Source organism: Coturnix japonica, chromosome 1 (assembly GCF_001577835.2).
Source record: "Coturnix japonica isolate 7356 chromosome 1, Coturnix japonica 2.1, whole genome shotgun sequence".
Lineage (NCBI taxonomy): Eukaryota > Metazoa > Chordata > Aves > Galliformes > Phasianidae > Coturnix > Coturnix japonica.
Window position 1 is genome coordinate 68,939,395 of NC_029516.1, and position 13,604 is coordinate 68,952,998.

General features: G+C 41.1%; 1 protein-coding gene across 1 annotated transcript in view; it reads right to left on the minus strand.

Annotated features, from left to right (window-relative positions):
* Window positions 1–3,025: 3,025 nt before the first annotated feature.
* Window positions 3,026–13,604, minus strand: part of MAN1A2 (mannosidase alpha class 1A member 2) — a 106,027-nt gene continuing 95,448 nt past the window's right edge. Inside the window, exons 12-13 of the mRNA XM_015873576.1 lie at window positions 7,165–7,280; window positions 3,026–5,519 (exon numbers count right to left, since the gene is read on the minus strand). Coding sequence (XP_015729062.1) covers window positions 5,387–5,519; window positions 7,165–7,280 — 249 coding nt within the window. The 3' untranslated portion in view covers window positions 3,026–5,386. The remainder of the gene's footprint in view (window positions 5,520–7,164; window positions 7,281–13,604) is intronic.

A 13,604-nucleotide genomic window follows, 5' to 3' on the forward strand; every position in this document is an offset into this window, starting at 1 on the left:
GTAATTAGTATAGAAATAATCCATAGACATAAAGCGCCTTAAGTGATAACGATATGCCACCAAATAAAGGACAGAATGAGCTTATAACAGAAATCCAGATGTACAAATAAGGGTAAAAAAGAACATAAACGTATACAACAGACATTACCTAGGAAAGCATTTGGATCCAGACGGTCTTAATCTGTTTTGCTGTGCAACAATTACTGCCCAAAGGACTCTGCTGTGGAAAAGCATATCAGTATCTCTTGATGCAAACTCCTAAATACTCCTACCTTGTCCCTGTTCCACAGAGACAGTCAAACAATACACTGTACCTCAGGTGTCCATCAGGTTTTGTACAATGGTGATACTTTATAGATTTCATTAGAAACACTCCTTTGATGTATGCCAGCTTTACATAGGTGAGGCTCTTCAGCAGAGCTTGCTCTGCACTCTCATTGCCATGAATTCAGTAAGGGACTGGGTTAACTCCTATGAATAACCTATGAATAATCCTATGAATTGCTCTTCTATTTAAAACAACAAAAGCAAAGCACACCACTGCCAACCTACAAACCCACACATACATGTGTGAACAGGCCCGAGTGAGAGTACCTTTCTTTTCCAGGGCACACAGCACGCGCTTGGCTTTGAGCTGAGAGAACTGAAATCCCAGAGCTCCGAGATGAAGGCTAAAAATAAGCCATGATGTATTAATTTCAGCATTTTAAAATACAGCTAATTAATACGCACAGGAAAGGCAAGGCACGTGGTCTCCAGGAAGGAGCACATACAGTCAGACTGCAAAGAAGAGGGTATGGTGATATTTTGGCAGAGAGAAAAAAGGAGAAATGAAAAGAGAGAAGTTTGCTTTGAGGATAAAGGAAGTGCAAAGACAAGTGTTTCAGAGGAGGTTGAAGCAAAGGGATGAAGCACCTTTGCTACTGAAGCGGCAGAGGCAACGCAATGCAACTGTGAAGGACGGGATCCTGTTAGAAAAGCCACAAGAGCACCTTTTTCACTTAAAGACATTCTTTATTCAATCTTTTTTTCTTTTTTTCTTTTTTTTATATACAATATTATTTTTAATCTGTAAAAAGTACATATGCAGGATTCCAGGTCAGAGGCAGCCAGAAGGTTTCCACATCAGAAGAAAAGACTCTTGCCCTTTTATTATTTTTGGAGGAAAAATAATCTGTCAAACAAAGCAAGAATAAAGGCAGAATGCAAAACCAACTTCCACCAAGCAATTAGGATTAAAGGCAACAATTCACCGTAATGAGCCAGGCTGTCTCTTTTGATTTCGGCGATTCTCAGACTTCCCAGGCAATTACAGAGCAGTTTGTTAGAATGGGCTGACAGCCGAAGCAGCCAGTGTTCATCATCTCTGCTACAGCTGTATGCACTGAACGTGCAACAGAGCTTTGGCTTCCTCTTTGTATGGCAACCCAAGCCCTTGAGTCAGAAGACTGTTTCCCAGAGTTCTAGGAGCAAAAGAGGGAAGGCTTAGGCTAAACAGATCTCTGAACTACAATGTGGATCAAGAGCTTGCTTGCATTTTTCTCTGGTAACAAGAATCCTCCTTTGTAATTTGTCCCCTTAAAAACACGGACTACTTATTAATGTGTGTAACAGGCACCATTTGCCAAAAGCCTGTTATTACAGCCCTGAGATGCAAGCTGCCTCGTCGTTTTCTGTGGGTGCTAGATTACACTGTTGATCCTTTCAGTGTTAATGCCATTATCCACTTCTCCATTCAAATTAGGAAGAGTCTCATTATGAAGGTTTGTAATATCATACATTTCCTCAGGGACAGAAGCAAGTACCATTGAGGACAGCCCGATACCGCTTAGTTAAAAATCAATGAAATATATACTTCTAATCTTACAGGATGGTATTATGGGAGCGTGTAATTGCTTCCATTTTTCAAAATCCCAGATAATGGACATTCAAATCTCATAGAGCTCCAGGTGAGAATATCTCAGTGACCAGAAGGTACAAGATGGTCATTTGCAAGTATGGAGTAGGGAGCAAAAGAAGCTTCAAAGGTGTGATTGCCACAGGGAACTACACTGTCTGCTTTTCTCCTTATCTCAGGGTACTCAGCATCTTGCACATTCTTTCTAAGCATTCAGTTTTAAGGACCACATTGTGCAGCAAAATGAACACACGGTATATCACTCAAAGGTCTTGGTTTTAGTTAGAGGACAGGGCTAAGACATTGACTTCTGGACTGCAGGGCACACACAGCTCCAAGGTGGCCAGTGCATAAATTTGGCTTCTGTCAGGCTGTAAAGTGTTAGAAAAAAAAAGTACTGCTACCAGTACTACTGCTACCAGATCCTGACCAATAGGCAGGTTTGTGTCTTGGATTTGGAAAAGAACTCAGCATCCTTGTTTGCATGCAGTCAAAACAGGATATAGACAGTTCTGGGATTTCCAGGCTCTTGCCCAAATCCAGTGTGCCAAAATGTATATGATTTTTTGTCCTTTATCCTGTAAGAGGAGAAGGCATTGCAGAAGTTGCTACAATGGGACAGCTACCTAAAGAAAACCAGGATTGTTTTGTTAGAGAATACAGTGCAAGACTCAAAAACAATTAGGACTATAAATAATTTTGTGCTTAAATTTACACTCTATCTTCATGAAAGTATGTGAGACAGCAGAGACAGAATGAAAGTGGTAATACTCTACCTATACCTTATATACCCGGAGGGAAAACAGTCTGAACTGTGTGCCGCACGTACCTCCATAATACAGATCAAAACCTACTTCTTTGTGAAGGACTCTGACTAAGGGCATGTCACTTCAGACAGAAGTTTCCATATCCGTGCTTGGTGACTACAGACACCTCACTGAAAACCCATTGCCTCTGAACTTTCAGTTTGCTCTTGGTAATCTCAAGATGGAGAGATTCATGAATGATGCAGCAGTAAGTCCATAAAACACATTGTTTTGAATAGACTATGGAGATCTGTAGTTTCTGTAGGAAAAGGAAAGTTTGCCTTTTAAAGAGAGCTGGAGTAGAAACTGACAGACTCTGGGCTAACTGGAAAACAAGAAACAAATGTCCTTTATTTGGTACCTGCTGCTTGTCTACACAAAGAAGAAATAGCAGTACTGTACATTTGCTTTGAGAAAAATACCATCCCATAACATGAAATGGCTTGGGTCCTCAATTCAAGCATTCTTGTGGCAGTGAATTAACACACTGGGATTCATGGAAGAATTAATTTGAATAGTAACGCTTTACTTCACGTGAGGGGTATGGCAGAGCATCCAATAATGGTAAGAAATTTGCTGTTTCTGGGACTCCGACAGAATGCTGTCTCTGAACAGACTGGCAGCCATTCTACATCTGCATTTATCAGGAGATGTATGACAACAGCCTACAATGGAAAGTGCCCTTTCTCTCTTTTTTGTAAGAAAAACCCCAAAACCCAAGGAATCTATCTTTCCTATTTCTCCTTGGTACCTGGAGAGATATAGGAGAGATTAATTAATGTGCAACCAGTAAGAAGAAACCACTTACTAAGCAACCTCTCACTTTAAATAAGCAATTGCTTGAATCAGTATTATTTACTACATCAGTTGCTTTATCAGCTCTCAAATTAGTTTTAAGATACTGCTGTGAATTACAGTAACTAAGTAATTGCTATTAAGGCAAAAATGTTGAGATCAGATTGTTTTCTGAGGTCTGTATCTTCCTCCTCTAAAACTAAAGTGACAGTCTGGAGGATGTAGTCTGATGGAAATAATCACATGACCTAGGAAAAAATGCTATGTGTAAATTGCTGTCAAGGAGGATAAAATAGATAAAAAAAAAGATAAAATACTGTAGGAAATCCTATTTCATTGTATAGTCAGAAAAATTATAATGTGTTATTGGGAAAAGGTTTTTACATATGAAATTTCATATATAAATATTCTTGAGGAGGAGAGAGCACTCAGTCCCTTTAGACATGGTGCTGCACCGCTGTAGTTCACTAAAGGCAATTCTTCCACCCCCTTGAGTTTGGCTCTATTTCTTTCATCAAAAATGGTGAAGAATGAGGCACTCAGCTGATACTGCCCAGCCCAATTTCAAAGTATCTGAACTATTCCAGCCTTTGAGTACTCAAGGAACAACAACAACAAAAAAGGAAACAGCACCTCATTTCTTATCAACTAATTGAAGAGAATCCGTAGTTTCTTTTTCCACTCATGTCTAAGAGATGTGATGTTGTTTCCAAAGACGATCATTTTGGCTTTGCATTATTGCAGGCCACGCAAATGAAAAGGAGTTTTCTAAACTAAATCAAAGGCAGTTTTTGGATTCTGTCATACACAGAAATATGATAAGACAGGATTTCAAGCCTGCAAATAAGAGTCTGCGAATATTATCCAAAGAGTGAAATTATTTTTTAGGAAAAATCCAGATTGTGTGGAAAAACATAAAACAAGAAGCTCCTGCTGCTTAGCTGAAGGGGAGCATTTTAAAATGCCATATTCTATTCCTTGCTATATAAATTATGAGACTGCTTTTCTCAAGTTTTATCTCTGTAAATTTGGCTAGAAGAAAAAAGAAAAACAAGAGAATGGGGACTTTCCACATGATGGGATTTATGAAGAAGGAAAGCTTAGGCTCTTATCCCACCTCAGTGTTATGCTCCACACTCGAACCACAACCTGCGAAATGAGCTAAGCCTTTGCTGTTGACAGTGAATTACAAACCAAATGCTAATTCACTGCTTTTTTGAGTGTGAGCATGCAACACAAAACTTTCAACACTGCCCTGAAAAGGGAAAATGAGCAAGTAATAGCTTTTATAGTTTAGTTTTAATACTTTGAAGGCCCCAAGAATGGCTGCCAGTCTGGGCAAACTGATGCTCCTTAGAAAATTCAGACAGGTACAGAAAACAATTCCAAATCCTGACGCTGCTGGTGCAGTGATGTTGCTTTTTGTTGTTTCTTTGATCATGCCATCATCAAACAAAAAGAAAAAGAAGAAAAAAAAATAAAAATCAAAGTATTTAGAACCCACCCGGTCTGAAGAGATGACTGGTGCGCTGTGCCTTGCAACAGCCTACAGCAGCAGCTGCAAGTCCCTGTCCCTAAACAGGAAAGCCTCTTCTTCCTCACAATGTTGCGTTTATTTCAGACAGCAGATTCCATTTCTTGCTTGGGTTCAAAGCACTTGAAGTCTCTGTCCTGCAAATACCACACTCGTGTTTTGGTCATATATAAAACAGAACTTTGTTTCAGTTTTATTTATCTATATGTTGAAGAGCTTTGCTTCTCACGCCCGTACTTGACTCAGACGTCAAGATTTATCAAGTGTCCGTCTCCACTCCTGCTTAAAGTCTCAAGTGATCCATGTAAACAAAACAGAGCTGAAAAGTCTCTCTTCCTCTTCTTAGAGCTGATTTTATCGATAAGCAGGATTTCCTGAAAGTGTGGTGTTTGCTAAATGTAAAACAGGCAGGGGATGCGCTTCTGTGTTAAAAACCCAGTTGTCTAATGGGAGAAGGTCATCGTTGGAGAAAAGCAGATACAAATACCTAGACATCAATACAAAGAAGAAAAATGGTGGTTATTAAAGTTGGGCAACAGACACCGGGGCACCATAGCAGCTGCATGCCCCACCAGTCAGCAGCAAAAGCCATGAACAAGTTATTCACTTTCAATCTTTTTATAGCACTCATACAACTTTCCCAATCATAATGATCTGAAGAACCATTTTCATCACACTCAAGCCCTGCAATGAAAAACTTGTAACAAAAACAGCATTTTAATTTTTCCAAGTAACTTCTGTTTTTCAAGACTCCTTTCCAAGGCTTACAATATAATACAAACATCAAGCACAAGCATTTTGGAGGCAGGGGAGCAGAGCAGAAGTAGGCAAAAAATTGGTTCCAATGGAGCAAACCCACTTGGAAATGACTATTCCATTCAAATCAAATCAAATATTTAGAGGAAGCACAAAAGAAGTTACTAAGCCATGCCAGATATTTGATTTGTCATCACCATGCTGGGCATGGTGATCAGCTTCTGTGCCAATATGCTTGCAGAGAGGATTCATAAATATTGTATAATAAAAGGAACATGGGGCAAATAAAGCAAGTAATGATGTTACATTTCTGGACATATGTATAAAGATTATTTCTTGTTTCCTTTTCTCTTAATACACAGTTTTGAGTGTGGTTATGCTATCCTTTGTAAGAGGACAATGGCAGCAGAGGTCTTTGTAAAGTCTTCCAAATTCAACTGCTGTAATTCCAAAGGGAGTTCACTTCTTCCAGAAAACCTCATTGTGTACGTGCAAGCTAAGCTTAACATCACTGGGATACAGGATCTCTCAGCTTCTGCTTCAGCCTGTTTTCCTGCTATTCAGCCAATGTCAGGTCTTGCAGCACGGCACAAGGAAGAGCTGTCACTTTCATCAGTGGGCTCTGTCACACCCAGAATGTGGGCACGCACTGTTCTGTATTCACTATAAATCAGATGCAAATATTCCCACTGTCTACAGTCAAGTGTCACTGCTTGTCCTTCAGTACATCCAGTTACTGAGTGACACATCAGTGAATTTTCAGATCTCCTTGTGATGAGAGACCTGGACAGGACTCTGACAATATTTCAAAGGTCAGCCCTGTCACCACAGAAGTCCGATAGGAGTAGACTTCATTCTCTCTCTGATTTGGCTTTTATAGGTAGGTGGATGACACAGCATCAGCTCCTCGAGAAGCACTGTGTATCTGGCAGAACCTGTTGGAAATGTTGCCTCTCTCTTTGGGAGTACAGCTTTTAAGCTGCAGAAAATTAACTCAAAGAAGTAAATGAAATAGAACTAACAAAGATGACAGAAGAGGCAACAGTGTCTCACTTTCTTTTTGTAATGATAATAAAGAGAAACAAAGTATCATGGCCACTGAGAGGAGTCTATTAGGGATTGCTCAGCTGCAGGACACATTAGCCATATCTGTCTCTCAGATGTGATGAACTTGATGCCCTTTCACACCAGTAAAACACATCCTGCTGCCTGAAGTAGGCATCAGCTCTGCCACTGCCAGGATCTATTTTTTCCTGGGAAAAAAAGAAAGTCCAAACTACCCTGGAAATGACACCAGATTGTTTGTATAGTCAACAAGTTCTTGTAAAACCGCACACTAGCTTTTACAGGAATATGCAAAAGCGAAAACAGCTTACTTCAATGTTTCAGCAAGGAAAAAGCTCTGCTGTACGTCGTCATATGTAGGAGATGAGGAATAGACATCCTTGACACCAGAGAAGCCACCACTAACTCGGCAATATTTGTCGATCGCCTGCAAAAGGGGAGGTAAAAAGAAAAAATGGAAAAAAAAAAAAAAAAAAGGCAATACATTTGTAAATTAAAATTTGAAAGAACTGAAATAACAGAATTGATCAACAAAGGAGGAAATTCTTTCCCATTCTGCATAATTTAGTCATGTCAGATGATGTTGTGGATTGGGAAAATAAGTAAATAAATGAGGACTGTACACGTGCCAACGTAAAATCCTTCCAAGGCTACTAAAGACATTTGGCAAACCACTAGAAGCTAGAAAAAGGTATTCTGGGGAAGAATACTTTCTTTCCGAGGTACTCACTGTTCACTGATATTGATGGGAGAACATGGCCTCAGCAGACTTTAGCTTTGAGCTGACATTGCTGCTCGTAAGTAACACTGTGTAAAACATTAATTGCTCAATTAATGTAACATGGGCTACGGGGAGTGTAGGTAGATGACAAACACTCCTGGATTTTGCAGCTGGAAGAGTTTGAAGAGTTACAGGACTGTGTCTTGTAATTTGTCACAGAGACTTTCTGAAGGTAGGGATTAGACACAGTACTCATATTCAGGAAGCACTGATTTCATCCTATAAGACTCTTCCAGCTACTGCTTTCTCCATGCAATTCCATCTCCTATATATGCTTCTCTCTTTCCCCCTTATACAGTTGAAACTCAAGTCAGCTGTGTGCCAGACTTCAAAGGAGTTCTTTATGTTTAAAGCATCAACTTAAAACCAATCAGCATTCCATGCAGAGAGAGGCCAACAGCTTTTGGATTCATAAACCACCTTGCTAATCAGCTCCAACACAGTACAGCAAAAATCACGCTGGAAGAGGAGGAGACTGGGAAGAATGCATCAATAGCACAGAGCACCTCCTTACACTCATCATTTGGCTCACACACAATCTTACAGCATGCCAGCCTCAAAGCTATGAGAATGAAATGATTCACAGATTACTTGTGCCTTCCCACTGTTTTGGTGGTATATCCTCAGCAGTTAGCTGCTCTTTTAACAGACTTGTGTGGAGACAGAGAAGGCAGAGCGATCAAGGAAAATGCTTGGCTCAGGCGATCATTACCAACTACTGAACACAGCTACCTGTACTTCAGTAATCTATGGCTGACCCATTAGTTTGTTGGCCAATAATTGAGTGATCTGTTAGATTACGGGTTTGGAGGCCACCAAAGGATTTAAGATCACTATGAGTGTCCCATAGTGATGGGAAGGAGCTTGCTGTAGAATTAAGTCTCTCATCCCCACAGTGAATCTGACCAAGAAGGGACTTTCAAAAGTGCCCTCACAGATGACTTCCTTCATGCCTTGCTCCCAGATGTAATTCTGGAGTTCTTCCATAGAATTCCATAAACCACTATGGGTGGGTATATCTGGACACATTTCGCTCCTATATCCCATAGTCTCAACAACTAGGACAGGATACTTTCCCTTGACCTTTGCTGGAATCCTGGAATCACTGGACTAAGTCCACCAATTCAGTGGCCATACATGAGCAGGTGGTAACATGCATCATAGTTTGGGGTGAAAGCCACTATTTGGGTGGTATCTCCTTAGGTCTTTCTTGGATTTTCATGTTGGTTTTTTGTTGTTGGTTTGTTTCTTTTTGAGTGACTACTGGCCAGATTTCTAGAGAGTCCAGTTCCACCAGAGCCTCTAGTTCAGGTTTTTTAGAATTCTCATTTCCAATATTGCCAGGGCCATGGGAGTCTGACTGCTTGGGGTCCCCTTTGTTTGTGAGAAGCAAGGCCCTGATAAGGCCCAATCACTGATTCAGGTCAAGACCTATCAGTTCCCATACTCTTGACAAAACGATGCTTACTTATAATGCACCTTAGATCACATGGTAGTCCTAGAGGACTGGAAGAGAATCAAAGGAATGCTATTATTCAGAGGCACTGGCAGGCTGAGTGGATAAATACAGGATGGTAGAACTAAATTTCCAAACAATTATGGACACCAAGTAAAAACACATAAAAAAACAAGAGGACAACTGACACTGGTAAGTATGGCTTTACGGAAACCAGCATTCTCAGCAAACTTGTAGACTTCAAAGAATGAAATCGAAGTTGTAAAGTAGTAAAAAGTAGTAAAGGAAACTGCAAAGGTATAAGAAGCAATTAAAGCAATTGACACAGTATCATAATATGTAACGACAAGAAGAGAATAGCACTATACCTTACTAATATCATTATCTTAATTAAAAACCGACCAACAGTGATTTAACAGTGAACTGGAAATGTGAACCCACCACTGGATAGGGTTGCTTTTCACAGAGATTCAACAAGGGGTTGCCTTAATTTTCACCAAATCGCTGCATGGCTTCTGCTGGCAAAAATGATGTATAGATGAATAGCAGCAGCCAGTATAATCTGGTGGAAACTGAAGCCCTAACAAAATGAGTTTTGTATGGCCAGATATAAAATCCTAGACCCAGAAATAAAGACTGGAAGTGCAGAACTAGATTAGTCTGGAAAGTAGACACTTAACCCAGTGGCCACCAGAGACAAGTCAGTATGAGCTCCTTGTAGGATGACGAGGCAGGTACACACACAGGGGTAGCAAGCAGAAGCAGGCATGCCAATTTAATTTTGCATAGGGCTGTGGGTAAAGAGAAAAACTGGAATATACTGTTTCAGATTTCATTTTTAAAAAAGCAGGAGGAACATCTGAGGTGGGTGCAGACATTTGGAGAAAAGGCTTTACAGCAGGAGAAGGTACAATTTTTTAAGACAATCCAGTAGTAGAAAAAGAAACCATGGGCAATAGAACACATTTTAATATGGTACAGGGAGTCACAGGGAAGTTCAATGATTGACATCTAGAACTAGACAAATTCAAATGGGAAATAAAGCATATGTTTTTAACGGCATAAATAATAATGCAACAAACTACCAAAGGAATTAGATTTTCCACTTCTTCTTATTCAAATCAAGAGTAGAACAGAAAAACATACAATACGGTACTCATGCCAAATACATGTCTGTGGGCTCAAAAATGATGCCGTGTGAAATTTCAGGGCCTTGTGACAAGAGTAGATCAAGGCTTTTTTGGAACTAAAATTGTAGTCGCTTCTAGACTAGATCCCAGTTTCCTCAGATCTTCTGAGGACAGAGAATTCAATTCAATGAAGCAGGTAAAGGAGACCAGCAAGAACTCAGTCAACAAACATTAAGTTCAGTGGGGTGGGGGTGGGGGGGAAGACAATTTCATATTCTGAAACAAAATTCATTTTGAGCTCTGCAGTGAAGGACCTGTGTGTCAAGGCCAATTTTGTCCCAGGGTCCATTAAAAAGAGCATGGCCAGCAGGTTGGGGGGGGGGTCATTGTTTATCATTATAAACAATGATCTCATCGTTGTTTATAAATATCTAATGTGTGGGAATCAGGTGGATATGGCCAGGTTCATTTCAACAACAGCCAACAACAGGAGACGGGGCACCAATTGGCACACAGAAAGTTCCATCTGAATATGAGGAAAAACTTCTTTACTTTGAGGGTCACGGAGCACTGAAACAGGCTGTGCGGAGATGTAATGGAGTCTCCTTCTTTGGAGATATTCAAAACTTGTCTGGATGCTTTCCTGTGTTATCTACTCTAGGTAACCTGCTTTAGCAGGTAGGCTGGAAGAGGAGATGACCAGAGGTCCCTTCTGACCCCTACAACTCTGTTATTTTCCCCTGATGTGACAAGCACCTGTTAGAATTCTCATGAGGGAAAACACGAACAAACACCATTTGCCGTAAGAACTATATAGCACAGATTTCAAAGTATGTTCAGTGGTCAAAAGGCAGCCGTTTCACTTCCAAGAAAAGCGAATAAAGGCTGTGTTAGACAAAAGCAGCAAACTAACCGTTCTGTGTATTATACCAGATTATTCTCTATTTACAAATGGAGGAAGAAGCACAGCCAGAACTGTGTGTGACATGGAAGCAGAGAAAGCAGTGAGTAGGTGTAAGGAGTAAACACAAGAACATATTATCTCTGTGCAGGGAACAGAAAGCCCTGGGGAGCAGAAAACTTCCCAGGCTCCTCTGTTGGTATGATGGTGAGGGAAAGAAAAAGTAATCGTGGGAGGGAGAGGTAGACAAAAACATTTATGAAGAGTTAACATTAACATTCTACAGTTATATCGAATAATGAAAACACTGAGGAAGTAAGCAGAAAAAGGCACTCTATAAGGACAGAGGAAGATACACACGTGGGGTGCTTGATTTACACAACTTAAATTCAGATGCCTCAGGATAAAATAAAATCCTACCCTGCATATACAGAAATCTAGAGACAGGCGAAAAGGGTTTTGTTTGAAAGCATTAGTAGGAATGAAAACATGAAAGCAAGATGGAGAAAATGTAACAAAAGCTCTGCACTATACTATAAAGACTAATCCTATCTTGAAAAATTTTGTATTTGTATATTCTTTAACCTGCTATAAAGGTCCTAATCTCATCTTGGATCACAGAGCCAGAGCTTCTGACAGCAGCTACTGTAAGATCAGCATGCATTTGTTGTATACACACTGGGAAGGGGTAGGTTACTAAATCCATTTCTTTGTCATATTAGAAACATTTACAGCTCAGGCCGTAGGGAAGATATGACTTAATGTTGATGCTGATATGACTTCGTGTTTTAGAGATAGTGGCAACGTATTCTAGAATAAAAATATGATGTACATGGGATGTCTGTGCAGAATAATGTGATGCTGATTATAAGCAAACAGTCTACAAGGTAAAACCTAACCAAGACTAAAGCATTACCTTAAAATACAGCGACTCTTCTACATGATTATAACTACACTGAGAAAAGCACTTGGATGAACCAAGCTAAATACCATGAACCTGCCTTTTCAACAGATCAGCACTAGCTCCGAGCACTTTTTTCTGGATCTCTTGCCTCTGGAGCTAAACTGGTTCTGACATGCAGATTCTGCAAGCTCTCAGATCTTCACTTCCCTGGCTTTTTCACACAATCACAGAATCATAGGGGTTAGAAGGGACCTCTGGAGACCATCAAGTCCAACCTCCCTGCCAAAGCAGGTTCCCTACACCTAGTCGCACAGGTAGGCATCCAGGCAGGTCTTGAATATCTCCAGAGAAGGAGACTTCACCACCTCCCTGGGCAGCCTGTTCCAGTGCTCTGTCACCCTCACTGTAAAGAAGTTCTTGCACACACTTGTGCGGAACTTCCTACGCTCTGGTTTCTGGCTGTTTCTCCTTGTCCTGTCTCCACACACTGCTGAAAAGAGTCTGGCCTCACCACTTTGCCCCTCACACATCAGATATTTATAGACCTGGATCAGGTCCCCTCTCAGTCTTCTTTTCTCGCTGAATGGCAGCACAGCCTTCAGGCATATCAGCCTATCTCCCAATTTTGTATCATCAGCAAACTTGCTGAGGGTGGCCACTATCTCCTCGTCAAGGTCACTGATGAAGATGCTGAACAACACCAGACCCAGCACTGACCCCTGGGGAACACCACTAGTTACAGGTCTCCAACCGGACTCTGCACCGCCAATGATGACCCTGTGTGCTCTGCCAGTCAGCCAGTTGTCAACCCACCTCACTGTCCACTCATCTACACACTTCCTCAGCTTTGTTATAAGGATGTTGTGGGAGACAGTATAAAATGCCTCTCTGAAATCAAGGTAGACTACATCCACTGCTCTCCCCTCATCCACCCAGGACATGACAACATCGTAGGAGGCTACTAGGTTGGTCATGCACGACCTCCCACTGGTGAACCCATGCTGACTACTCCTGATAACTTCCTTTTCTTCCAAATGTCTGGAGATGGCATCCAGCACAAGCTGTTCCATCACCTTTCTGGAGACAGAGGTGAGGGCTGACTGGCCTGGATCTTCCTTCTTGCCCTTTTGGAAGACCAGAGTGACACTGGCTACCCACCAATCTTCAGGCACCTCCCTCAGTCTGCAAGACCTCTCAAGATGATATACAGCAGTTCAGCAATCACTTCTGCCAGCTCCCTCAGCACCCTTGGATGCATCGGGTCCCATGGATTTATGAACATTGGTGTTGCCTAGGTGTTCAAGGACCACCTCTTCTCTGACTAAAGGGAAGTCTTCCATTCCCCAGATGCTCTCACTAACCTCCAGGGTCTGGGATTCCCAAGGGAGAGCTTTTCCACTGAAGACAGAAGCAGAGAAGGCGTTCAGTATCTCCGCCTTCTCAGCATCCCCCATTACCAGAACAACCCCCTCATTCCTCATCTCATCTACCCAGCTACAGTAAATTAGCATCGTTACCTTCAATGTTTATTCTCTTGTTTGAAAATGGCTTTGAGGTATGTTTCCAAAGACTGCTGAAG